Genomic DNA, 27,416 nt, shown 5'->3' with positions numbered 1-27,416 from the left:
TTGAGTTATTGGAGTTGGATCAGTCACTGTGGCAATGTGACTTTGGTGTTTGGGACCAGAGTTCAAGATAATAACAGAGCAGCCCTCTTTTTCTATGTTAGGAATATTTATTTTAAGGCGTCTGTAAAGTATGAGTTACAGGAACGGAGAGATGGACTGGCGGTGGACAGTTTTCACACTGTTTTTGAACTTTCATTTCATTTACGGGTCTCCCTCCTCTTATGACTTGTTCCAGGGGTCTGCATACACTGGAGTGGTGCACAGACACAGAAATAGGTAAGGAGATGGTTTTATACTTATATGGCGAAACATTTGAACTTTTCTGCTTCTGTGAAAGTCATAACAACTAGTTGAACACCACCGTTTCTTTAATCCCACTTTTCCTTAAAGTGGAGGCTGTGCGCTTTTGTTGCGCAGTTGCCAACATAAAGGCGATAACGCCCATAGTTCTCATTGATCGGAATGACCTCAGATCGGCGAACATTTAGCCTCTTATGGTCATGTGTAGCCTGTTAACATCCACTGTGCTTTTTATCAGCTTGCGTCTAAATTTGGCTCGTGTTTGCCAGTGTTGCCAAAGGTGATAAGATCCAGATAAACGCTGGAATGCCAGTGATTACTCCAATCAGTGTACAAGAGACCATTAGTCTATTTGCAACCTTTTCCTGATAAACTCAAATAAGCTTGCGGAGAAAAATGATGAACAATCTTACTGAAATACCGCAACCTTCAGGGAAAGCTCAGTGAAGCATTAAGGACCTAATTGAGATGTTTTTATTATTCAAATCATAAAAAATCCTAAATCCTAATCACAAATCCTAAGATATTTGCACTAAAATGTTTCTTAGAGTTTCTTGGTATACATATATATCCATCTTGAAGCTCTTGTTTATTCCTGCCTCTCTTCTCAGGAACTGGTGTGCCTATGTGGTGCGCAGGAACGTGAGTTGCGCCGTGCAGGGGAGTGTGGAGAGCTTCCAGGAGCCCGTAGTGGCCCCATGCCCAGCCTACCAGCCCGACTGCCAGCAACAAGTGACGTGAGCATCCAGGGAGCAAAGGGAACGGGTTGAAGGGGTGCATCATGTTTAGATGTATGAGATAGTTCTGATAGAAATGTTTCTCTGAGCGAGACCTGGAGGCAGAAGATATTCACAGTGGCTGATGAAACTCCACTGGCAGAACCAAAAGCACAGCATTTCTAGCAAGTTAGAAAGCCCACTGAAAAGGCAAAGGGTTACCCAGGAGATGCAGCCTAAAGCTAATGAGAGCTCTCCCTGTAGCTGAATGGAAATAGAAATAGAATGGTTAAAGTCACAAGCTTGTTTTAATAGCCAATAGCAACTAGTGATCACCTGTGGACACACTTACATCAGCACTACTTCCAGTGCAGAACACAGTATATATATAGAGTGTATAACACTGATTATTCCATTATCATAGCACATGTCAGTGGGTGGGATATATCAGGCAGCAAGTTAACATTTTGTCTTAAAGTTAATGTGTTAGAAGCAGCAAAAATGGTGATGGCTAGACGACTGGGTCAGAGCATCTCCAAAACTGCAGCTCTTGTGGGGTGTTCCCGGTCTGCAGTGGTCAGTACTGATCGGTGTATATAGGACATATAGGCCGTTAATCAAAGACAGACGCATAGTCATTGAATTTAATTAGCTCCTGAGATATGTGTGATAACACTTGCCTTTTATAATCCTATCCTCAAAAGAAAACAAATAGAAGCTACACTAATACAGTAGACTGTAAACAATGTTCTTCCTGCCTGTTAACATGCTTGTGGTGTTCAGAATCACAGCAGCCTCCAGTCTATTACAGTATGCAGCAGATGGAAATAAGCATACACCTGGGACACATAGCCTTTCTATTAGAAAATTGGGTCAAAAATTGCACCGATAGCTGTAAGCTAAAGGAGACTTTGGACCTTCCCAGATTATGAAGGGCATGTTCAAAATAAATGGAAAAGTTAGACATTGGCTTTCATTCTGAATATTTACTTCCATTCAGGCAGTTCTCTTTGGCCTTTGTGATTTACCACTTTGTTAACTTGTACTCAGGAACATTTCTTTGGCTCCATGAATTTAAGCTCCACTAAAGCAAATAATGTTCTCCTCCAAAACAGGTCTGGCTCTGACACATTTTTATAAATCTCTCATTTGTGCATTAAATGTGTTAACATGCACTTACAGATGTTTCACAACTGTTTACTTGTCATAAGCAGGTATATGGCTCTCAACATAACATAACGTGATGTCCTATTGTACCTTTTATCATCATAATGCAAAAATAATTGACTTATCAATGACTTTGAAAAGCATGTCAAAAAGACATTGGATTTATGAGCTGTGTTCACTTCTTGGTGGAATTTAAATCCCTGCAGCTAGACAGTAGTGAACAGTGCATACGGTTTATATTCAAAGTGAAAAATACATTTAAAATGTGTCATCCAAATATTTGAAAATTTGTGTTTATTGTGTTTATTTTAAGATGTCACGGTTATAGAATTGACTAAATCTATTCTCTCACACTCTAATAACAAATACTCTAATGATTTGATTAAAGCCCATGTCTAAACAAAAAGAGGTTTTAGATAAACACAACAATCTGTTTCTCTTATGGTGATTAATTGTTGTAAATGGGAGTATCTACACCAGTAATTGGTGAGTAGTCATTGTCATTAATTATGTTCTGGAAGATGTCGTGTTGCAATTTGATATTTTTTCCTTTGAGAGTCATTATTAGTTGTGAAACAACACACGCTGTCTGTGGTTTAGCTTTGTGATCCACTTACAAAAACACATGCGCAAGACCTACTGTGTTGTGGAAAAGATCCTGGAAACAGATCATTCTTGGGTCACAAGAGCACAAATCCAAGTTTCACAGTAAAGCAAGAAGGGCTGGCAGTGAGAATAGATACCATGGGTTTTTCCATTTCTAAGTCATGACATATAGTATTGGCTTCACATTATCTCACATTAGTATGACATTTAAGCGCACAAAGTTGATTACAGCCATAATGTTAAGTGTTAATGTCCTTTTTCCCCTTTGTCTATTTGTCAAGCTAGGACAGTGTTATCAGTGAGGGTGAAAGTTGGGAAATGTGCAAAGATGATTATTTCAGTCATCAACTTTCCAGATGTTCTGCATGACATGACCCCTGCCTTCAGGGAAGTGATGTCATCCATTGTTTCTTTGGGAACTGTTTGCCTTGGCTAGAAAGATGAAACTTTCATGTAATAGGGAACAGAAGAGCAGCTCAAAAAGTGTCCATGTCCAAATAAAAAAAACAGACGTTTTGGTGATTGCAGGTGTCAACTGCTCCAAAAAAGGAAAAAAGAAAAAAGACGATATTATGGGAACAGTTACATTTTTTGGAATGGTAGAATAGCTGTAGTGTGGACAAGCAAAACATGTTGTCAGAAAAAGACAGCAATATTATGCCAAATAATGGTCAGTGTTGCCAATTGTAATTGTAATAAATTTGTTTGAGATTTTAAAAAACGTATTAATTACTCTGCCCTTGATTACAGATACCAAAATCGGTTTCGACCCACATACAAGATTGCCTTCAAGACAGTCACAGAATTACAGTGGAGATGCTGTCCTGGTTACCAAGGTCTCGACTGTAAAGATTTAAAACCACCACCAGACAGACAAACAGTTCAGGGAATACAGCCATACCTCCCACCAAATCCTGGACATACAACCAGACACACACAGCGTAAGACACCATTTTCTTTTCTGCCCTTGTTGTAAATTTATGCTAAATATCTATGTATTTTATTAAAGTTAAATACCACTGAACCGCTAAATTAAGCTATCTTAGTGCTATTCTTCTTAAAGAGGAGAGACACGTTCATTTGTATATATTAATAGAAATCTAATAACTCATTCTCTGATCATAGGGCCAGAACGGAGAGAGACAGGGCACCATGAGGCAAGGCATGGAGGGACTGATAAGGTACATCTTCTGGAAGGTGAAGTTCAGCGCCTGTCTCAGACTGTATTGGATCTCCAGTCAGCTTTGACAGGATTAACTGGCAACCTTCGCACAGACCTGCAGGAAGACACAAAGAAGATGCTGGTGACACTTCTCAACAACATGCAACCGCCAGACAGTGCTACAGCTGCAGGCACAGAGGAGAACCCAGCAGTGCTGGATGGTCACCAAGCTACTAGAGGTGGGATTGCTGGAGACAAGGCTATAGAAAAAATAATGGCCCGGTTGGATGATATCAACAATGCATTGAAAAGCAAGGATGAAGCTTTGGAAGACCTAAAAGGAACAATGACAAGTCATGAGGGGCAGATTCGTGTCCTGATGGATGCCTCTCAATCTCAGACTCCCGCCATTGCAGAGTTTGATGTTATACAGACCTACATTGATGGAAAATTTGAAAAGCTGAAGAAAGAGCTAGATCAGAATGTGGAGGAACAGATGGCCAAGCTACAAAACTCATGCAATGACAAGATCCACACCTTGCAGAAGACCTGTGAAGACAGCCGTGACCAAGGTTTGGTCAGCCTGACCAAACTGGTTGACACCAAAGAGGATGATCTGAGAAAAGAGATCCGAGCACTACGTCTGGACATGGCTGCTGCAGATGGACCTATTCGAACTCAAAGGCAGACAGATCCAACCAAGGCAGAAGAGGATCATAGTGACCACAAAGACCTGTGGCGTGAGATTGACCGTATTGCAGATGCTCACCGGATCCTGAATGCCCGCTTTGACAACGAGCTGGTGCACCTATCTGAGCCTCCACAAGACAATGATTTCAGCCTACTGATTGAAGAGATGGAGGCACGCATTAATATCACAGAACAAAACGCAGAGACTCACTGTTTCTATATTGAAGAGAAGCTGACCCGTACAATTGCAGACGAAGTGGCAGCATTGCGGAAGCTTCTGGATGAGCGTCTGAATAGCATGGAGGACCAGTTTACGACCATGCTGGTGGAAATGAGCAACAGCTCCTTCCCGGGGATGTTTGGAGACTCCATGGATGCCATCCAGACAGAAGTCAACAATAATAAGTTCCTCCTTCAAGGTTTGGATGATAAGGTCAATGCTGTTGGAGAGCTGTGCTCTGCAGGATGTTCAGGCTCAGGAATTTCGGTCGGTGCAGTGAGTTCATCACCCACACCTAAAGTCCTAGAAAACATTTTGAAGGACCTGAGTCGGTATAGGAATGACTTGGATGTTCTTCACACAGATGTCATTACCAACAAAGACAAGCTCAGGTACCTAGAAGAATTTGTTGAAAGGCAGTCAGTTGCAAGTGAGAGACGTGCTACGACGATGGAGGACTTCAAGAAGGGACTCATTAATCTTCAAGATAATGTGCTTGGTCTGGCTGGTGCTGTTACTGGGTTGAGTGACTCCTTAAGCAAATACAATCAGGATATGCACAGAATAAACTCAACATGCTGCCAGGCAGAGCACAGTGGCACTGGGATTCCAGCACAGAATAACTGGGCATCAGTCATTGCAGAGCCCAGTAGTCAGGCAGAAGACACCAGACGTCAGGTGGAGGAGCTGAAGAACAGGCTTGATACACTCAGTACAGAGGTGTCATCTGAATTGAGTCAATGTAAACAAAACACACAGGGTGTTTCTGATGGCATTTCTGCTGTGGATGGACGTGTGACCAGACTTGAAAAAGTGTGTGGAAGGTTAGATGGCGTTTCTGCTAATATCAAAGAGCTGAAAGATGGATTGGAGAGGCATATTGGTGGTCTGCGGGAGTGTGTATACAGGATGAACATCACCTGTGGAAATCATGGCGCAGACATCGTCGCACTGCAGAAGTCATTGCAGAAGTTCCAGGGACAGCTGTCTGCGATGGCCAAACATGTTTTGAAAGACATCAGTCCCAATGGGCCAGGTGAGTTGGTGGTTTGGTGATGGTTTCATGACATTGTTGGCTATCGGTGGTAATATCTTACTTAGAAATGACAGGGATGTTTATCAATATTTATTTAATTATTTTATATAATTAGAAGATCCCTGAATTTTGGGCCAATATTCAAAGGCTTTATCACTACAGAACTTTAGTCCGCCAATACACATTGAATGGATTATGTGCAGCATTGGTATTTGGCTTATAGAACCTGACAATCAAAACCCAAAAGGAAGCAGCAAGCTCAACACAGCAGGGAGTGATAATGATAACTTCCAACCTAAGGGAATGTAGACTCAAAGTCTGCAGGTGAATGCTAGGGTGTAGGTGAGGCTTATGAAACTCTGGGAGGGACAGATAGCTTTCAGGTAGTCTGGCTCACAGGAAGTATGCTGTTGGTATAAGTCTGCCAGAGGGCGATTATTTCAGTCGACATTCTCCTCTCTTTCCGCTATCTTCCGACACTGTTTTGCAAGGGCACCGTCGCTGCATCCTTGGTTTAAACCAGGCGTCTTAAACTCAAATTGGCTCGGGGCCACTGCTGGTATTGCCGTCTCATAGGAGGGCCACTTCAATGTTCGAGTTCTATAAGAAACCTCAATATTCTGAAAATATTTCCAACATCATACTTAATAACAACATGCAAACAGCAGTCTCTATACATTTTTATATCACTATTTTATATAATCTTTGTTGTTCACAGCCAGACAACAAAAGAAGGCCTGTTCTCTTCTTAACAATCCAATTTATTATTTTGCGCCAAACAAAATATATTTTTTTAATCATTTTAATTGTACATAAAAGAGAAGTTTAAATTTATATGAAACACCTAGAAGAAATAAAATAAATGAATGATCTTGCAGGCCGGATTACATATAGTTTTTTGCATCATGTCAAAGGGAGGGGGATTGAGGGCTGCTAAAGGACACCAGGCCAAAAGTTTGAGACCTCTGGTTTAAAGAAAAACAAGCCAGTGTCTTTACACCCTATACCAGAACAATAATGGTTTCATCCAGACCTTTTTCCAGCACTGGCAGTGTTAAAACAAAATGTTGAGATAAGTCTGGCTATGCTAGACTAGCTCTCAGCTTTACAGTGTGGCAGCAGGCATGGCAGCTAAGTGAGTGAGTGCGCAGAATCCTGCTTAAGTACAATATAATGAAAAGAGCGCACTGCATGTATGTTGCAATGAGAAGAGTATGCCATGAGAGCGTAACAGGGGACTGACTGCTTTAACTATGTTGCAAGCTTTGCTTCATTGGTGAATTTGAAGGACAAGTTAAACATTTTGGGAGTTGGATAAGAAGCCCGATACCACACTGCCTATTTAGTATCAAAACAAAATCCGTCAGCACTGAACTAGAAGTTCCGATTAAAAGTGTAAAAGCTCTAGTTATAGTTTATGGGGGGTTATGTGCTGGACTTTTGCTACTTTTGGACACTGCCAGGCTAGCTGTTTCCCCTCATTTCCAGTCTTTTTATTCGAAGCAAAACTAACCAGGTTCTGGCTCTAGACAAGACCACTAAATATTGACAAGACACTGTATGACAGTAATCAAACATAGTTTATGACTTAATTTTATTGTTAAAAGATTCCATGGATTCTCACATAACCGCTGTCAGACACTGAAATAAGCCAAAAAAGCTGGGTAAAAAAAATACTGACTAAACATACTCCTTTGCAGCTTCCTCTTTAACTTCCAACATATGAGTTTATCAAGTCTGATTAACATCTGTGTAAACACAAACTTTTCCTGAAGATAATCCTCCATATAATGCATTTTGCTTGGTTGGCTTACATGGAGGCTTGGAGGGAAGGATCAAATCCCATGAATGGCCACAGGGTATTTCCCGGAGAGGGAGGACACGGGTTCACTGGGCCTCCCGTGCTTGCCTCGAGTGTGTCATTCAATATGTCCCGGCACCGAGGCAGAGGCCCACATTGGAAACTTCCCTGACTTAGATTCATGTTGTCCTAAGAATTCCCCAGTTTTTATATAAGGAATTGGATAGGTAAATAGGATCTTAAATTTGTACATGCCGAGCTCAGCCCCTCCTAACTATGATTTACTCTCACTGTTTAGTGCCTCATTGCTCCCTTATGTAGATGTCAGAACATCCGAGCAGACTGTTCCATCTGTCCCACTCCTTTTATGAACATGTTGACTTGTGAGGTCTTCTTTCTTACACCATGACATTGCTTTTTTTTACTCATACCACAGAACTGCAGACCTCGATCCTATTTCCTAGTCTCTCTCTCTCTCACACACACACAGGCTCATACACAATACACCTCCCTCCCTGTCTTTCTCCTTACACATGTACACATACCAACCTCTAGAGATTCCCGTAGGGTGACCTCAGCCCTGATGTGTGGAGTCTGGTCCTCATTAAGGGCCCTGACTCACTGCTGGAGCCAGTCTTGATGGAGAGGGGAGAAGCAGGCTCCACACCCAGGACCAGATGCTTCGACTACCCTCAGCTGTGATGTCATGACTGGGGCCCCATCTCTGGTGCCTCCCTTTCTTACACCATAGTCCAAAACAATGGTATGATAGGGACTTAGGAGGGTGGATGGATAAATGGTTGTGATGTAGAGAAACAAAGAGTGTGAAGGCATTTGGTATTTCACTCTTTGCCAAATATGGTCGGCTTCTTCCAGACTTTGATTTGATTTCATTAGCGTACATGTAACGTTATACTGTACCTCTGCCAGCGTTAAATCAAACAGAGCCGTGTATACTGCAGCAGGATTGTGAAACATTTTTGTCAGGGCTCTTACTTTATGATTATTAGTTGTTTATAGATCCCAAAAAGAAAACAGTTTCTAGCTTTTATTTATATGAGAGAGCAAAAGTTCGACATTTTGAGAAATATTTATTTATTTTGGTTTTTGTATGGAGTAAACAAACGAGATGCACCTTTCTTGTTAACAAATTGGTTGTAACGGTGCTGGTGGGTGGATTTGGTTATCTTTCGAAAGAGCCAGTCTAGTTAGTTTCTCCTGTTTACTGCCTTTGTGCTAAGCTAAGCTAGCAGGCTGCTGGTGGTAACTTCACATTACGACAGGAGAGTGGTTTCAATCTCATTATCTAACTCTTGGCAAGAAAGTGAATAAACTTATTTCCCAAAATGTTGATAATTTCCTTTAAGGGCAAATATCATCATATTCTGTCACTTCGTGCAGATATCTGTATCCTAAATCCCACGAGAGAGGGAGTTGGACCGTGTGGCTGAGGTAGCATGAAGATTTAATGTTTTCCTCAAGTTTGGCAAAGAGAGAAATAGTCTAAATAGAGATAAAAATTTCCATGAAAAATCCCAGCTCTGTGGGTGTGGTGGTGGTGGTGGTGGTTGAGAGACTACTGAAACGTTTCCTCTCTCTGTTTGAGCTCATATTCTCCACTCAGTCATATGAAGACCCCGAGGAGGCCATGAACAGATGAGATGTTGTAATAACATAACTGAAAGATTAAGTGGAATTGCTTTGCCCTTACTCAATGTGACTGCTGAGAGGAATTGTGTGACTTCAGTTGCAAAATGTTGGCACTGCTTCGCCCAGAGCAGCTGCTGTAGCAAAGGTCTGCCACTACAGCGTGTATGTGTTTGTTTCTGGCTGTTTTCTTTTCCGATAGGGAGTTGTGGTTAAGCAGCAGTGACTCTGTTGCATCATTTAAAAGTCTAACGACAGTGTGTTATGTTGAAATTAGGCAATAGAGTGGGTCCAAAAGTTAGGAAATGTAGAAATATGGAAAATGCTTCTGTTTTCAAAGAGCTTGAGCATGCTGTTCCTAATTCAGATGATGACTAACCAACCTTCTTGCGCTGAATTTTCTAATTCGATTCTCAAGCTGTTTTTTTTTTTTCAAACTCCTCCTGTTTTTTGGAAGTTGTCCCAGTCTGGCTCAAATCACTTCCCTGTCGTTTTTTTCTCTCTCCCTTATCTCTGAATTTCTCTCTTTACTCCCTCGGTGCTCTCTCCTTCTGTCCAGTGTTTTTTCCTCCAATTTGTCCTTCCAAGAATGCCAGAGGACTTCTTTTTCTCCTCTCCCTCCACCCTGTCCTGTAAGTGTCTATTGACAGGCGAGGCCTTCAGAAAAAAAAGTGCTTGTATTAAAGTCAGGATAAAATAAAGGCTTTGATTTCACGGATCAATGCTTTGCAATTGATCATTCTAACTTCATATTGGAGAGACAGGCAGTAAGATTAACTGTCTACCGTGATGAGGGAATACAAGAAAAACAAGATATCAAAGGCTTTTTTGAAGTCAAAGGGTGTCTGTTGAGAAAGAATGGAAAATTGTACCCGACACCGCCACAGACACACACTGTATATATTTAGTCAGCATTTTGAAGGGGTGCTTTAACTGCAGCAGCTTCCCCAGAGAGATTTCTGAAGCTACGAGGTGAGGTGTTTCCATCTTTGACCAGGGAGCCCATCTGGAAGTCTTCAGAGGAGAATGGACCCAGATACACAATGGGAGTCCCTGAGGTCTGCCATGCAGTGCACAATTTGAACCTCCCATCATTAATATCGCTGGAGGAAAATGGGGTGGAGGGTGAAATTGTGTCCATGCGCATAGCAAGAAAAGGAAAAAGAAAAAAATGTCAGAGTGGCAGTGATCCATTATATTATATGTGCGTGTAACCACCACACCCTGCTCTGTGCCCCCTGACACCATTTTCCATCACATGATCAGCTTGTCTGCTGCAATACTCCTTGACGGTTTCAGACACTTTTGATCACTCACACACTGTCACACACCCGAATCTGCGCAAGCAGCAGTGACTAAAGCATCCCTCCCCCTGCAGTGTCTCAATCTGCTTGTAAGCAATAACATCTGGTTTTGGTGATGGTCATGGTTGCACCAGTACTCATGTGCGCCTTTTCTGTGTTTTTTTTTTTTTCTGACTTTGCGGTTGCCCCCTTACTGAGACACAGGCTGAGAGCTCATGGGAAATATGCACTCAGGCAACCGGCGTCCTGAAGGAGGCATAGGGAGGAAATGAAGAAGAGATTTCTGATTATCTCAGTACAACATGATTGCCGGGTTTAATTTATTTTTAATTATACATGCGGTTTCTGAGTAGCTGGTGGTATCCCTGGCAGTAAAAAGGAAGAATTTGGTTGATGGTTGATGATGTTTTATTTGATAAGACCAGAGTGGTTGATTACTTTCATAATCCAGAGTAACAGGCTGCTTTCATTTGGACTGATCACTTCAGTGCAAGACTGAATGTATAATTGAATTAACAGTTGGATTCATTGAAATATTGTTGGCTATGGCAGAATTTACAGTTTATTATTTTTGTTTCAAGATGCTAAGTCATTTAATGGTACCTGGTGGATTTGAGCATGAAGGTTCATTCTTGACATTTATGTGCTTTGATAAAATGATCTTAACTTATGGTCCACTGACCAGCTTCTCTCCAGAGCTTTTAACTACATTCTGCGGCCATCAGCGAATAGAGTTTGAGCAAACTCCATATGGCTGTAATCTAATAAGTGGACTTTGATTTAAGATTAATTTATTACAAGCGCCCTCATTTTCATCGAGAGCATGGCGCATGCTGACAATAGCATCTAGCTATCATACAGCCTCACAGAGCTATTAGCATGGCTGCATACTTTTAGTCTTGTTGTAAATAGAGGTTTTTTGTTAGTTCAAGCAAAACGCTGAAGAGGCATTTGCATCAGCTGATCGGCTATCAGCTGTATTCTCCATGCTTCAGCATCTGTGGCCTTTTATTACAACAGCTGATCAGCTACCAGCGGACCAGTAGCACCCAATCAGATTCACGCAGATGTACAAGTGGCCTTTATAACCTGACACTCACTTTTTCGCTTTCACACTGCTTCCTTCATATCTACACCTCTGCTGCTGTAGCACTAGCACTGTAGCTTTTTTATGTATTGAAGCTTGTTCGGTACCATTGGATTTGATAAGATTTAACATTCATGTATGTTTACAGAATATACCAGATGATATATTTATTTATTCTCTCTGCAGAATCTCTGTTGTTTGTATTCCTTGAGCACTTCCTCAAAGAGCAGATTCTTTTCCGCCAAATCTAACTGTATAATCATTTGGAATAAGTGGTCATTTCCTTAAGTGTCTTTGGCTGAATGACATTACTGTAATCGGGTTACATGCACTCCATTTATGCCCAACCTCGCCCACAAGGTTTAAACAACACTGCAGATACAGATACAGGAAGCATCAAACAAGCCATTTAATGTAGAAACCCACTGAATCTTAAATACGGCATGACACAATGCGTCTGCCACCTGGCTGTGAGAAGGGGCTGACACAAAGCAGGTACTGTAATTATTGTTGTTATTTGTCCCCAGGACACTCTCCCAGCATCTCTAAGCTCAGGCCCAGGTGATATCTGTTCCCTCAAGGGGTCTGGCAAGTGGCCAACTGGTTTCTGTTCAGATGGTTCTCGTTGTCTAAAACTCACACAGACCGCCTGCTTTGCTTTTACGAAGGGTAATAATGGTACTGGAAAAAAAAAAAAGCTCGGAGGTGCAGTGAAAGCCAGGTTTAATTTGGCCTGTCATCAGAATATAAGCTGTAAAAAGGAGAATTCACAAGAGAAGGGAGGGATGTGGTCTGAGTGTGAGAGAGGAAGTAAATAACAAAGTAAATTGGAGGCTTGTGCGATTGCAGTTACAGCATTTTCCATAACCTTGAATTGGATTATAAGAGTTGTTTTGACCAGCGTTTTAATGCTCGATTCTAACACTGATCATATGGTTAGAAAATTAACTGTAAAATTAATGTGTTTCCCATTCTACCACTGTTTTTCTTTTTGCTTTCTAAGGAGTGGCCTTGGCACCAGAGAGGCCTGCTACCATGCCAGAGTCGAGTCCGACCAGAACCAGAATCCAACAAATCCACATCCCTCTCATCCTCCCCCCACCGCCGTCCAACCGCAGGCAGCCGTACAATCCCAGCCAACCAGTGCAGCCCAACACACACACGATCAGGATCAGCCCGCCAAGCCAGCCGTCCAGCCCCCAGCAACCAGGCCACCCCACTATCCCTCTGGTTCCCATAAGGCCAGTGGTGGAGACCGGCGAGGCTGGACCTCCAGGGTACATCCGCAGGGTGACTGTGCGGAGAGGGTCCGAGGACTCGTCTAGCATGCCTGTCAAAGGATTTGCTGGAGCACCAGGTGAGTAGAGCTAATGGTGATGATGACCTTTACTGTTCTAGACCACCTTCACTGTTCTAGACCACCTTCACTGTTCTAGACCACCTTCACTTTGCAGCTGAAAACACACTCAGAAATTATATTTTCTAATCAGTCTGAACATTAATCTGCATTAAATCTCATTTTTGTTTCACTGCACTATTACTTATAAGTAACATATTCACCTTTATAAATATAAAATATGATATATTGACTTTTGTTGTGCACACACCTAAAAGGGGAATACTTATTATACTACACAATATTCCTCATACTGTACTATATGTTTTCCAATAAGCCACAATAAAGGTTTGTTACTCCATAGTTGTCTGCAATCTGATAAAATTACAGTTAAAAGAAAGTTGTTCCAAGTTGTTCTCGAACATCTATTTTGATTGTGAGATGGATCCTTAAACTCCCCAGCATTTTATCATAATTTTAAAAACACAAACAAAACTATTTTGTAGTTACAGCTGCAGAGCAACAACTTTAAATTTTAAAAAACATTTTCCATATTTAAAAAGTACATGTACATCATAATTTTAATATAAATAATACCAAAACTAATTTTATTTCAATATGCTTGTCTCTATTTACATGTCTTGTTACCTAGTAATTATATTACTGTGCCCTGTAATTATTAAATATGTAGTCAGTATTGCCAAACGTCTTGTCCTCTTCCCTTGTATTTGTCTCAGTATATGCAGACAGTAAGAGTCTGCTTATATAAATGAATGCTGAGACAGGAATCTGTCATCACTGCAGTGACAAGAAGGACATTTTATGACTGTGTCATAAATCTGGCATCCTGAAGAACTGAGCCAGCATTACCGCATATGTGACATAATATATGTATGTTTGCCTTTTCAACAGGGCTGTCAGTTCATAGTTACATAAGATATTCTCATCTAAAATAATCAGCAATGACAAAATCTGGAATTCTTTTTAGCCCTTTTCACACATGGAACCCATAACAAAGGTTTAATTATCCATGTACTTTGTTTTGTTTTTTTTTCATCCACACATAACAATGCTACACATAAAAGGCTTTAAACGGAGGCCAACTCAAATTGGACGGAAGAGACAACAGATAGTCACAGAGCCAGTTCTGGATGGAATTAACTGCACTGCGTATAGGATGATTGAGGAAAATATCAAACAACATGACAAAGCCTTTGTTGTAGCCTCCACATGGGCATGTTTTGGCAGCAAAGGAATAGAGAATAGTTTTGCAATACATCTTGTTAGACAAGAATCCGAATGAGAATGTGCAAAAATCCATGCAAATCTTCCGGCTTTAGTATAGAGCCCTCACCACTTTTAACATTATCTTTTGGGTTGGTCTTGTTTCTGTTTTATGGTTGTTGCTTTCGTTTGGAACTCAAACAACACAAATTCAAAAAGCCAAACACAAATTATGTAGTCGAGATTCTAACCTTTTTTGTTTTAATTTATACCATCTATTTAAACCTATCGAACAGTGTGTTGCCATAATGGTCAGATGGAAAACAAACAGACAGACAGACAACTGTCTCTGGCAAGAATATTCGCTAACTCTTGTCCTCAGATGATGATAAAACATGATGTGTTTGTCATCTGTTTCTTTTGCAGGCTATCCTCCTCTGCAGCCTGTGTCTTTTAAGCCTCGACCAACCCGCCGCCAAGGTATTTTAGCAGTTCATTATCAGGTTACATTGCATGCATCTGCAGGCTTTGCCATTCTACTACATCAGTGTAAGAAACTGGAAAGGCTGTGAATAATTTGTAGCCTGAGAGTGCGAGGGAGTGGGAACTGGATGTGTTTAGTTTAAGGAGGTGTGGGCGGACTGTGCAAAGATTTTAGCTCGTCCGCAGGCACTTACCAGAAAGTTTTACCCTGTTACATTTGGTGATGATTAAGAAAATGGCATTACTGAAGTAGATAATGGCTATATTCACTAATGCAAAGATGCACATTTTCTTTTTAGTCACTTACCGACCCAGGAAAGAACACAAAGACTGAATGAATGAATTGATTCTGTATATTCATTTTAAACAACTAGAGACTCAATTAAACATCTATAAAAAATAAAGATGTCAAGCCTGATGCTTGCATCCATGACTGTTAGAATACATAATATTCTATTCTATACTTATTTGTACCTTGTAGTTCCTGTAGCAGCAAAGGTGCCCTGGAACCCGATGTATCAAGCTCCAGTTCAATCACCAGGTAAAATCCATCTTGAAATCTCTCAATTTTAACTGCATTGATTAAAAAGAAATAAATAAATCAATAGTTCAAATATGAGGATTTAGAGGGATATGGATTTAATGTGTTTTTTTCCATTTATTGTATATAAAGTGAGAAACACACTGTAATTCATCTTTGAAATGAGACTTACATGCATGTCTGTTATTTCAGTTTCAGCTGTCAACAGCGCCTTTGCAGATCCCTTCTCCTTCTCTGCCGGCCTAACACAGCAGCTCTCCGGAGACTCTGGCATCATCCGCTTCAACAGAGTTCTAGTCAATGATGGTGGACACTATGATCCCCACACAGGTACGCAACAGCAACAACAACAACAAAGATTATTGTATAGCCTATTTTTACTGTTATCCTGTAAATGTAATTTAAAGCTGCACTAGCCAATATTATGACATAAACAATAGGTCAATGATGTAATGTGAAAAAGGTCAGTTGTAGTAAAGAACAAGAGAATTACCTCCCAACTCTGCAGTTCTCCTCAGCTCTATGGAGTGTTTAGCGTCTTTAAGCTCATTGTTTTGTTTTTACGACCCACAAATTGACAGTCGAGGTTCACTCACATAGCTCTCACAAGTGGGCAGTTGTTTTCAGCAATCTCCACTGTATGGTAGCTGCCCAACACCAGACGTCAGACAATGTTAGGGACTAGCTGGTGAACGTAACACAATACCAGGGAAGTGTTCCTTAGGAGCTGGTTGGGACTGAAACAAAGCTAAAAGGAGAGTGAATATTAGACTTAAAATGAATGCTCACATTGCCTCGTGTTTGCCATTTCAGTTTAATAGGGTGATAAAATCTGTAAATAGCATCTATGGTACCTCTTTATTGTTTGTCGCAGCTTAAATTGTGATAATTATATCAATGGATTGTGATAATTTATTATAATAATTAGCATAATTATGCACAGGCACCAAAAACAAATGTGTTATTAATATCTGAAAATGAATGAATGTATTGAGATCACCTTGAGCTTTAGTCGTGATCTGTAGCAGTGGCTTTCAAACTGGGATCCGGGAACGAACAGGTGACATGAAGAAGTTTAGAGACATGTTGCCTCAACAACAGCTTCAGATACATTTTAAGCCAGCTTTTAAAAACTGACAAATCCAGGCTCGAGTCAAACGGGTTGTAACTTCGAAAGATATCCACTTGACTAATTCAGACCTCAGCTTTTGAATACATTTTTGTACAGACTGTGGCTTTTGTCCCCCCTCTCTTACATTGGAAGCACATTAGGAAGTTCTCACTATTTTTCACTTTTCTAGGACATTTTCCAGGAGTTTGTCTTGACAATATAGCACAGCACTTGCTTAAAAACAGTCATATAAGCTGCAGTTTCGGTCACGTGTGTACATTCATTTGGCCACAGCCCGTCAGTAACAGTTCAAATCAAGTAGAATTTATCTTATTTTACAGAAAACTAATCTTCTAGAAAGTAAAAGTGTAAAATTAACTTCAGTATGTACGTATTATCAACCACCACATCAGGAAAATTGTTGTTCATGCAGAAAGGATCACTGCAAGGTTTTCCAGAACGTGAGGGAACCCAGTTTAAGAAATATTTGAAAAAACGTCAACCTATAAATGTCACTCCTGTAAGCTTTGAGGAACAAATAACCAACATTAGTAAACATCTGACTCTGTTCCACAAACATAACACACTTTATTGATCTTACCGGCACTTTCCCTTCCTCATCTCTACAGGGATCTTCACTGTACCTCTGGATGGCCGATACCTGATTTCAGGTCTGCTGACTGCAAAGGAGGGTGACCGAGTACAAGCCGTTCTATCTGTGTCTAACCGCAGCGTCCAAAGGCTGCAGAGCTCAGCTGGGCCTGTGGCTGGTCAACATGGAGGCTCAGCTGGTGGTAACTGTGGCTGCGGAGGCTCGGTGTCCTTCAGTCTGATCCTGCCCCTGAGGAAAGGAGACCGCGTGGGCCTGGTGAGGACCGGAGGCAAACTGGCCACCACCGAGGCCAGGGAGATCCTCTCCACGTACAGCGCCATCTTCCTGTACGCACCACAGACCAAAAGATAGCTGGAGCTCAGCTGGGCAGTAACGGAAAGGACTAGGTTGTTCCCAGATAGTTGGACTGGAGGAAATGTTGAAGAAGAGTTTTCACTGATTGGCTGTGATGCAGCTGTTTCACCACACAATGCCACAGTGTGAAGATCCTCAGTTATAAATTCAGTTAAGTCGTCATTACATTGTAATTTGTAAGCCCTTTGCCAAATATACCTGAATACAAGAAGCAGAATTTGTTTCTAATATATTTGATTATCAAGTTGCCTTTTTGTACCAACTGTTAAAGTCTTGTGTATATAAGTGTTTATAAATTAACAATAAAATTCATAGAATTTAATTATTTTAACAAAACCATCTCAGACACTCATTATACAGTACGTTGTTTTAAGACAAAAACAGTAATTTTACCTGGTAGAACACAGGAGTTGCTGGTCCACCACTGCCTTGATCCACAGAATTCAACCCTAGTTCAAGGTAACTTTATTTGTACCCACAGGTAGATTTGGTTTGCAGTAAAAGAGGCATTCCTCTTGACAAAAATATAAAAACAACAAACAAGGATAAAGATGAAAGTGCTCCAAGCTCTAAAAATCAGGACTTACAAAGAGAGATCAATAAAAAATAAATAAAAAAAAAAAGTAAAAATGCAGGTAAAAAGAAGAACAATTCTGTGCCATGTTACCACAACTTGTTGATCTGAATGATAGCTGCTGGAACAAAACTATTTTTATACCGCTTCGTTCTTCATCTTGGGCCCATAAACCTCCTTCCAGAAGGAATAAGTCACTGTGCTGAGGGCAGGAGTCGTCATTTAAAAACTGTAACTGCCTACTGTACAGGGATTCTGGGTTAAGATGTGACTCACCAATCATCCTACTATTACTACCATTTAACAGTTTGACTGAGGGAGTTTCCTGTTCTTTAAAGCCATGATAACTGAGGCACTGTTAGACCAGCAACTCCTGTGTTCTGCAAGGTGAAATGAGTCTTGTGGCTTTGAAGAGAGTGATATTAAAAGGTTCAGTAATTTGTTGGAAAGAACTGTCTGACGGCAAAGTAAAGAAGTAAAGAGGTGAAAATATTCTAAATCTAATCGTACACTTAAACCCCTCCCCCCCTCCTTTCATTATTATAGGTGGCTAAAATCTGTTTTGTTGCTGCCCCAATCTACAGCAGTACATTCCTTAGCGTCTGTGCTCCTGTCTGCTTCCCCAAACTGGGGGGCGTGCTGAGCGCCATCTACTGTAGGTAATACACTGACTGGTACCTCATACAACCCCCACTTCATAAAATCTGAACTGATCCTTTAATATCACAAGTTCTACTGGCTCAGAAACGGCAGTCCTAGGCTAGAAGGCAAAAACCCCACATGGGTCATTACATGAAGTGGGTGTGGGTGAAAAATAAAATTCCCTTCTCCTCACTTGTGACTTATAATTCTAAAACTTAAAATATTCCAACAGCAAACTCTTAAGAAGCAGGAGGAGCGTATTTAGCCTTCAGTTCGGCCTCTGTTGACCTTTAAAAAGAGAAAATACTGTTTTATATACAATTTACCAAATAGCAGTCCACTGAATTACTGTCTCTATAACTCTTTAAGGTTTGTGTTATTCAATAAAAGAAACCGAAACATGGAAATGCTTGAGGGATTTTAACTGCAATAAACTCATTCATGAATTTTCACTTAAAAAGCAGGGTAAAAGTTACTCGCCCGTGGTTACTGTTGAACTTTCTGACTCAGACTGGAGCACACACGCAAATGTATTCAGTTAGAAACTTTATTTAATACAAATATGACCACAAGCCACACTTTGTTAGCTTCATTAGGCCTTTTTTTTTCTTCATACAATGTATTTTGTTCTTTAAACATACTTTAAACCACATTTCTATACAAATCAAACACAGCATACACTTAAGGTATTCCTGTTGGTCAGACACAATCAAATAGCAAGCATTACCTCCAAACAGAATGACACAAACATAGTCCCACAAAAGATCATACACTTTATATGAAATAATAAAAACAAAAAAAAAGGCATCAAAGACAGAAGAATGTGATGATCAGCATATATACTGGATCATTTTCCACAGCAGTTGAGTGAGAACAAACAATATTATATACCATGTATCCCAGGATCATAGAGGATGAAGTGTGATTCTTCCACACAAGATGCTTTACTTTCATAGAAAGAATGGAATTCATTTTGTTAATCATAAGATATATCTATTTGACTTCACCAAACTTCGTAGAGAACAAGCAAACAAATCAAAGAAAAACACGCATCTTAAATCATCACAGAACATCTGAGCTACAGAGTGAATGCGGAAACACTTCAGCGAAATAATAACAGGCTGATAGCGACAAATCTGGATGTACGGAATTGTATTGTAAATTGTGCTTTTTTTTTTTCATTAAATGGTTCTGTCTGTCAAGTCTCCCTCTGACTCTTCTGATTTTTAATCCTCACTAACACATATTAGCATGTTACTATTACACTTGTGCTGGAGGTATGATCCATGTCAGTGGAGTGGCACATCTTGCCACAAGTCCTTTCCTAAAAACATACACACATAATGCCAATGAAGCGCTTCAAAAAGGTTTTCTGTACACAGTCAAGTATTTCCTGTTTATCTCTTTCTTCTCCGGGCACCAGAGGCATGGGAAAAGTCTTTCCTCTTTATCACACACACACACACACACACACACACACACACACACACACACACACACACACACACACACACACACACACACACACACACACACACACACACACACACACACACACACACACACACACACACACACACACACACACACACACACACACACACACACACACACACACCGGGTAGCTCTGTTCAGCACCCAAAATAAACATTATTTTGTTTTTATCTCCACATTTACTCATATTGGCATATTTCAGAATAGCTGATTTGTCGGTGGTGTCAGAAGGTCACTCACACAAAAAAGAGGTAAAACTAGAAACTCTTCATCCTGAACTAGTTGCATTCGCTGGTCTATTCCCTATGAAGCCCTTCAGTGAAGTGCATGTGGGTGAGAGGTGTTTTGAGTTGCGTCTCTGGGTGCAGCTTAGACAAAGTGCGTTGGATAAGTCTCAGTAAAGCCACTGAGGGAACATAAGCAAAGGGTGAACAATCTGGTCACCCCCAACAGCAGCAACACGCAGTGATTAGGTATGCAGCACGCACGCACGCACGCACGCACACATACACACACACTTACATCATCCCGTAGTCGTCCTACAGAGGACCTCACAAATTTTTTCTCCAGATCTTCTTCTTTCCACTGTTCCCACTCAAGCGTTATCTTTTACATTTAGACACATATTTTAATACTAAAGCTGCAGATTCTGAGGTTTGCTAAGGAATGTGTATTAACCTTACATGTTTCACTGTAAAATAAGGAATACAGATTGCTGTGAAAATGGGATACCAGACTTAAAAAAAAAAAAAAAGAAAAAGATCGTACAAGGCCGAGCAGTTACTGTTAAGTGCATATTAACCTGTGACCAACCACATTGCATTGGTGATAAATTACTTTTTCAGACAAGCAAAGGCATCACGATAGAAATCAATAACTTAAACATATCAATTATCATAAATAATGACTGCATTGTTAACAAAACACACTTGATTCGCCAGAGCTTGTATAACAGAATAAACATTAAAATAACAGCAAGACAATATACCACGAAGCTGCTTCATTTTGTTTTTAAGTCACATCTAAGTGTGTATCTTCACATACATGTTGGCAATAGTATGTCCCTGGTTGACCTTCAACATTAACAATACCAAATATGACTCATTCGGTACGAACGCCGTAAGCTCTCCAGGGAAAAGGTGGCAATCTGAAATCTGTTCCACCAGCAGTGAACCAATGACCACAGTCGAGAGAGTCAGGGACAATACTGAACACCTACAGTAGCTTTCAACTAACCACTGTGTATGGTTCGTAGGTGGTGTAGCAGTTATTGGTCACTATCACTATATTACTTGATGTTTTAGAACAGAATACAGCCTCCAGATAAAGGCTGGACACCTGCGTATAGGCAAACATAGTAGCCACAGCAAAATATTACCAGCCCATGAGCAGCGGCCAGTGTTAATTGCCTATCCTGTTTTAATTAACAGTGTGCCCCCCCTAGGAACGTTTAATTTAACTTCTTCAGGGCTTTCAGAATCATTTTTAAAGGTGACGGGGAAAAAAAAGTCAATGTCATTTCCTTCTGCACGGCTCAGACTCTAGTGCTGAGGGCTAATGCCTCGTGTCTTTGCTTCAGTCGCTTCCCTGATGACAAATGCAGATCGTCCTGTTTGCTGGAAGTTTCAGAAAGAAAAGATGGTCTCAGATCTTTATCCCCGGACAGTGATGGGGACTAAAGACTGGTCATTGGGTTAGGATGAGGAATGATGACAATCTAGTTGGTGATTAGTCTCTTGTCTCTCTGGGATGACATTTTTCAGGGATTATTCACCAGGATTTACTGTTCAGAAGATAACTCCCACTCATGTCTAATGGGTAATTACAGTTTACGAGCTTTTTTGTGTTTATGGTCATAACCCTGTTACTGTTTCACACTCATTGTAGATTTGAGAGGATGCCTGTCTGTATAGGAAAGTTTGAGTTTCAGTCCATGTGTTTCCTGGAGACGCATTCAAGTGCACAGTCCAATTGCATGTATATGAATACCTGGGTGTCCTTGTCCATGTGTTGGATCAGAGCATTTCATCGGGGTTGATGACTGGTATGGGCTGTCTCCAGTAACAGAAAGAACTGTACTCTGGCATAACAAAGGCCTCGTTCTGCTCTTTACTCAACAGAGGGAACACATGCTCCACCAGCTCACTGAGCCTGCCGTAACTGTGGAGAAAGAGACAAGGTCAGCACTCAGCAACATTAACATTTATTTTAGATTCTGTTTGTGGCCAGGAGACAGATTAAAGTCCAATATTCACTCTCCTTTTAGCTCCGTTTTGTCCTCCACCAACTCCTGAGGGAAATACCTAACTCTTTAGCTGAGACATGCTCCAATGTATTCAACAGCTAGCCGCTAACTTTGTCTGAGAGTAAACCAAAACAAAAGTTGGGGGCTGTAAAACCAAAACAATGACCTTAAAGACGCTAACAAGCTCCAAATGAGCCACATGACAAATGTCTGTAGGTACCTCACTATGACTGAACATTTCAATCTATTGTAGTAGATCATAAAAATATTGATCCCTTTAAGCTAATATTTTTATCTCTTGAGTTTTCTATCAGATATTATCCCCACTTGTAGTATAAATTCTGATTGGACCAATGTCTTATCCTTACTATTGGTAATCTTTACAGTGAGACGGACAGAACCAGTCCGTTAATATACTTACGAGGACTTGTTTCCCTTGGTCTGCTCCTGGATCAGCTCTCCCTTGGGGTTGACTGTGAAGATCCTACACACTGGAACCCCCACCTCCTTATAGGCAAACACATCCTGTGTGAAGACAAATGGTTAAAGTCAATCCGTGATGCGAATGTAAACAAAATGAGTGCAACTGAAATGTAAAACACAGGATATGCAACACTCCTACATTGAAGTTTTCAGATGTTAATGTTTATATGCAAAACACAGGCTATTGTTTTCAATTATGAATGCAAAACTAAAAAAAAATTTAAAAATCATCTTAGGTAAAAGTTTGTGAATACAACTTAAATGTATTTGGTTAAAATTTAGAGACTGGGCCTTTAAAAGCCATTTGAAAACACTCTTGATTATGTAATATTCAGAAAGTAGCTCTCATACACAACACACACTGGTACAAACTGACATAAGCACATTAATGACATTAACCACAAATTTCCTGTTTGTGTTCCACCTAATGCACGTAATGGTAACATTTCTAGACTAAATGTTTTGGTGGGCAAATGCAAGACTGCGTGTGTTTGTGTATGTTATTTTTTTGTTTTCTTTTCTTTGGCGAGCATTAGAGACAGACAGAGGACTGAAAGCTGACACAGTGCTTCATCTGGGTGTTGGTGTTTATGCAGCTGAAGATCGGCTGCTGTGCCCAGCTTGAGCTCCCTTCCACAGACGATGTCACATGGGACCGTACTCCGCCAGTGACCTCAGCTTAAGTTCAGCCCAGTACTGATTTCATATGTTTGTGTCTGCTAATTGATAGCCAAAGTGTCATACCGATCTCACAAAGCATCATGACTGCATCGACTTCTGGAAAACACAGCTCTCTCACAGAAAAATGAGCGCTTTAATGTCTGACATGTTCAAACGCCCATTAACTCACATTAGTCCTATTCCCAAAGGCGGCGTAGAATGGCTGCTTGTTATGCTGGAACAGGTTCTTGATATCTGTAAGGCATTCAATCTTGAAGATCTCTGGTTTCTTCTCAATGACCTCCCTAAAGCAAACAGGCAGTTTGATTAGAATTACACACATATGCATGTTCTTAACATGGGTCAAGTCATAATTTGAGTTGGCCAAATACATGGTTACTTTGTCTCAATATTCTTTCTTTTAATCTTTTTAGTTTCGATTTGAGTTGTTTTCCCCCTGTACACACAGAACAGTAGGGGTATATGTGATATACTGTGCTAAGCATCTAAAAAAAATGCAGTTTGGTCCAAATAGTCCAAATGTGGGGATGGTAGGGATGTTTCTGTTATATGCAAATTACATCAAGAGAGCCATGTAAATAATGCAAATGTTTCAACTTTAAGGCATCTCACAAAAATCCATGCTGTTGGTTGCTATGGTTGCATATTAACCATGATGTACAAAGTAAAGGTCACAGAAAGAAATCCCATTGCCGATGAATGATTAAGACGAAAATACAACAGAGCAACATCTCAACTAATCTAGTAACTAAAGGTTTGTGCTAGCCTTTGACAGAGCACAGGTAAAACTGAGAAAAAACAGTGGCCATGCTACGTGCAGGACTTTGATAATGAGCCTATAAAGCATGATAAGGCTTGTTTTTTTGCTGTTTGAATGTTGTGTGCATACAGCATTTAAGCGAGAGGGTAGGAGATGAGAACAATGATTTACCCAATGCCAACGAGCCACTGACATTTATGTCATCGGAAAGCTACAGATCTAACAATATATGTAGTTTTATAGTTGTTCATTTACTTGACATGAACTGTTGCAGAACTCTATAAAAGACTAACTATGGATCAGTTACATCTACTATGGTAAATCTTGTTACCCAAGACCAATTATTTTAGCATCAATTCTCAGCTCAATTGTGCAATAAATACAAAAACCGTATGTCAGCGTCGCTTAAATTCTTTATGGTCAGAATGTAGACAAATGACAATCTTTGCCTGTAATATTTCTTCCACAGCTCAATGATACAGATATCAATTGCCATTCTCTTAAGTCTACCTAGGTAATAAATAAACATATTAATCACACATCGAAGGCGACGCCTTGAAGGTTTTCCCCCAAAAAAAGAAATAATTCACCAGTGTTCAGAACTGACTGTGTAAACTATTCCTATTCCGGAGGATATGGTACGAGTTTTCTGCAGTTTTAACAACCCTAGCATATGAAAGGTTAATTACAATGAAGGAGGATTTGGAGAGGATTTGAAAACAGAGAAATCTGTGGATATTTAATGAGAAATTAAGTTTGCAGACAAAATAGATTACAGTTTGAAGGAAGACAAATATGGGGTTGGTTTGAAATCAGAATTAACCTTTGGTGATAAGGAGGATTTCATGTATACGACTTTGGGAATAAGAAGTACTTGGCTTTATGATACTGAAAACTGTAGCCATTTATAATGTATATTACTGTACCTGTGGAAGGCTGAGAAGAGGCTGCTGGGAGACAGCATGAGAGGTCCCCGGGGGAGAATGGTGCCTCCATCATTGACCCACTGCAGGTAACCTCTTGTCATGTCCGCCATTCCAATAGCCCTTGCTGAGCAGTACAAGAACTTGTAGCCGTTCCTGCCAATGGGGAGAGTGGGGCTCATTAATGGTTGTTCCAATACAGTTAAATGTTATGACCATCATTAGTAACTACTAAGAATAGCACTTTAATTAGATCAGTTAAATTAATTGCTTTCATAATGCGCAGAAGTCATACCAATTCAATGAAAATTTTACTGAGGAAAGATTATATTCATTATTACTGCTAATGGTCACTATAGCCCATTTCCTCCTATGTGTATTACATTTTCTATTCTCTGCATGACCAAAGCACAAAAGACAGGTCAAGATTAAAGTTTTCAAACTAACAAAAAGGAAATATAATAAGAAAGTGGCCAAACACTGACACAGTCTCATGGTGTTTTTGATTATAGTTGAGTCATCCACCTCAAAGCACCCCACGCAAACACTGGGAGAAAATATCAACTCCACAGAGAGAGAACTGGGAATCAAACCCAGACAGTGCTAACTACTGACCAATCATCAGATTAATCAGTGTTGTTGTGCACTTACTCAGCTACTGAGTGGTAGAGCTTGGCAATGCCCTGGTGGGTCCAGTCCTTCCCCAACTGTGGCAGGATTTGTCCAAACACATCCGACCTAAAACGTTAAACACATACAAAACATTAGTGACATAAAGACAAGAGATATCCCCATCTGCCAAGTACATCACTGTGACACTGGCTACAAAAACCTAGCAGATGTAGAGTAAGAGAAAAAATGTGCCCGAAAGAAAATAAAGCAGATCGGTAGTACAGACGGCTTAAAGAAGGTCACATAAAGCACCACAACTACTTTACCATTTCATCATAAAAAGGAAACATTATGGACTGTTCTCCACTAATGAGGATTACTAGCCCATAGGGGAGGCACTGTCTCAACCTCAGTTTATGGCTGAATGTAAATGGGCTCATTATAGTCCCCGTTACTCAAAGAAAGCCACATGTCACAGGTTGGCCTTAAGGGTCACAGAGATAATAAGCTCCAGTTTGATGTTGACCACCTATGAACCTAAGAGTAGGCGTCAGGAAAGCAGCAGACATCCGGATTTTGTCAAAAGAGATGGAGCTAGCTTTAAGCTAATTAAAAAGCTTAACATAAACAAAACTGGATTTTGGACTTAAAGTATCTTTGTGTAGGATTTAGTGGCATTTAGTGGTAAGGCTGCAGATGTAGGAGAAAATACAATGGCTGCTTAACTCGCGAAAAATGTAAAAAGCCCCATCTGAAAGCGGTGTCTGGTTTATCTATTGTGGTCTAATGTAGAAATATGGCAGTTCAACATGGCAGACTCTGTGAAGAGGGTCTGCTCCCTCTGTAGATAAAAACAGCTCATTCTAAAGGACCGAAAACCCAAAGATTCTTAATTTTCAGGTCATTATACATACCTATAAATATTATATTCAATACACACATTGCTGAAAAAGTTAATGCTGGCTCTGATAGATAGGTATCAGAACACAGTGCATCGCAGTTTGTTGCGTATGGGGCTGCATAACATTATGACCACCAGGGTGCTTGTTTACCTTAATGTACATATCTAATCAATATTTGCTATTTATTAATAATATATTATGAGTATGTACAAGCTCATATGATATGCAACCTAAGAAAATACATCAGAACAGACTCCCATGCACTGGTGGAGAACTAGACACAGTCTGTATAGTTGTAGACGTTAGAAGAGTTTTTCCCTAATTCCACTAAAACCTAGTTTACCACAAATTACAGCGTACATTCATGTGTGAATTGGAGGCACGTACTTGGTGATGGTACCATCAATGTCAGAGATAATGACTTTGTCGTCCCAGTTCCACAGGTAGATGGTGCCCTCGCAGCGGCATGTGCCCTGGTACTGGGTGGTGATGCTAAACGTCACATCATTAGGTCCCTCCTTCAGTTTCAGACTGGCCTGGTAACACAAGGAAAAGAGTGAAGGCATCTGGAGGCACAAACAATTCCATTCACCAACATGTGCTCCAACAGTGTGGGCATTACTCTCCAGTATGGTTTGTTTTGCCACAGTACAACATGTGCAGGTCTTTAGAGCCCCCTACAGACTTTGAGTGGAGCAAACA

The 27,416-nt window shown here is 40.4% G+C and overlaps 2 protein-coding genes across 7 annotated transcripts in view; one reads left to right on the top strand and one right to left on the bottom strand.

Moving 5' to 3' along the window:
* emilin2a (elastin microfibril interfacer 2a) lies at positions 1–19,816 on the top strand. Its single transcript, XM_051409798.1, has 9 exons — positions 1–276; positions 912–1,037; positions 3,540–3,730; positions 3,915–5,897; positions 12,740–13,093; positions 14,723–14,776; positions 15,261–15,320; positions 15,513–15,650; positions 17,061–19,816. The coding sequence occupies exons 1-9, from the start codon at positions 131–133 to the stop codon at positions 17,393–17,395; spliced, it is 3,387 nt and encodes a 1,128-aa protein (XP_051265758.1). The 5' UTR covers positions 1–130; the 3' UTR covers positions 17,396–19,816.
* Positions 19,148–27,416, bottom strand: part of lpin2 (lipin 2) — a 22,242-nt gene continuing 13,973 nt past the window's right edge. For 5 of the 6 annotated variants that reach the window (XM_051414011.1, XM_051414812.1, XM_051413228.1 and 2 more), the window contains 6 exons: positions 27,102–27,250; positions 25,852–25,938; positions 25,204–25,356; positions 23,687–23,801; positions 22,775–22,878; positions 19,148–22,268 (listed from right to left, as the gene is read on the bottom strand). In XM_051414011.1, coding sequence (XP_051269971.1) covers positions 22,124–22,268; positions 22,775–22,878; positions 23,687–23,801; positions 25,204–25,356; positions 25,852–25,938; positions 27,102–27,250 — 753 coding nt within the window. In that variant the 3' untranslated portion in view covers positions 19,148–22,123. The remainder of the gene's footprint in view (positions 22,269–22,774; positions 22,879–23,686; positions 23,802–25,203; positions 25,357–25,851; positions 25,939–27,101; positions 27,251–27,416) is intronic. The other variant, XM_051411579.1, reaches the window with a different exon arrangement.

Source organism: Dicentrarchus labrax, unplaced genomic scaffold, assembly GCF_905237075.1.
Source record: "Dicentrarchus labrax unplaced genomic scaffold, dlabrax2021, whole genome shotgun sequence".
NCBI classification, from domain to species: Eukaryota; Metazoa; Chordata; class Actinopteri; family Moronidae; genus Dicentrarchus; species Dicentrarchus labrax.
Note: the sequence above shows the minus strand (reverse complement) of the source record. Positions and strands in the feature narration are given on the sequence as shown.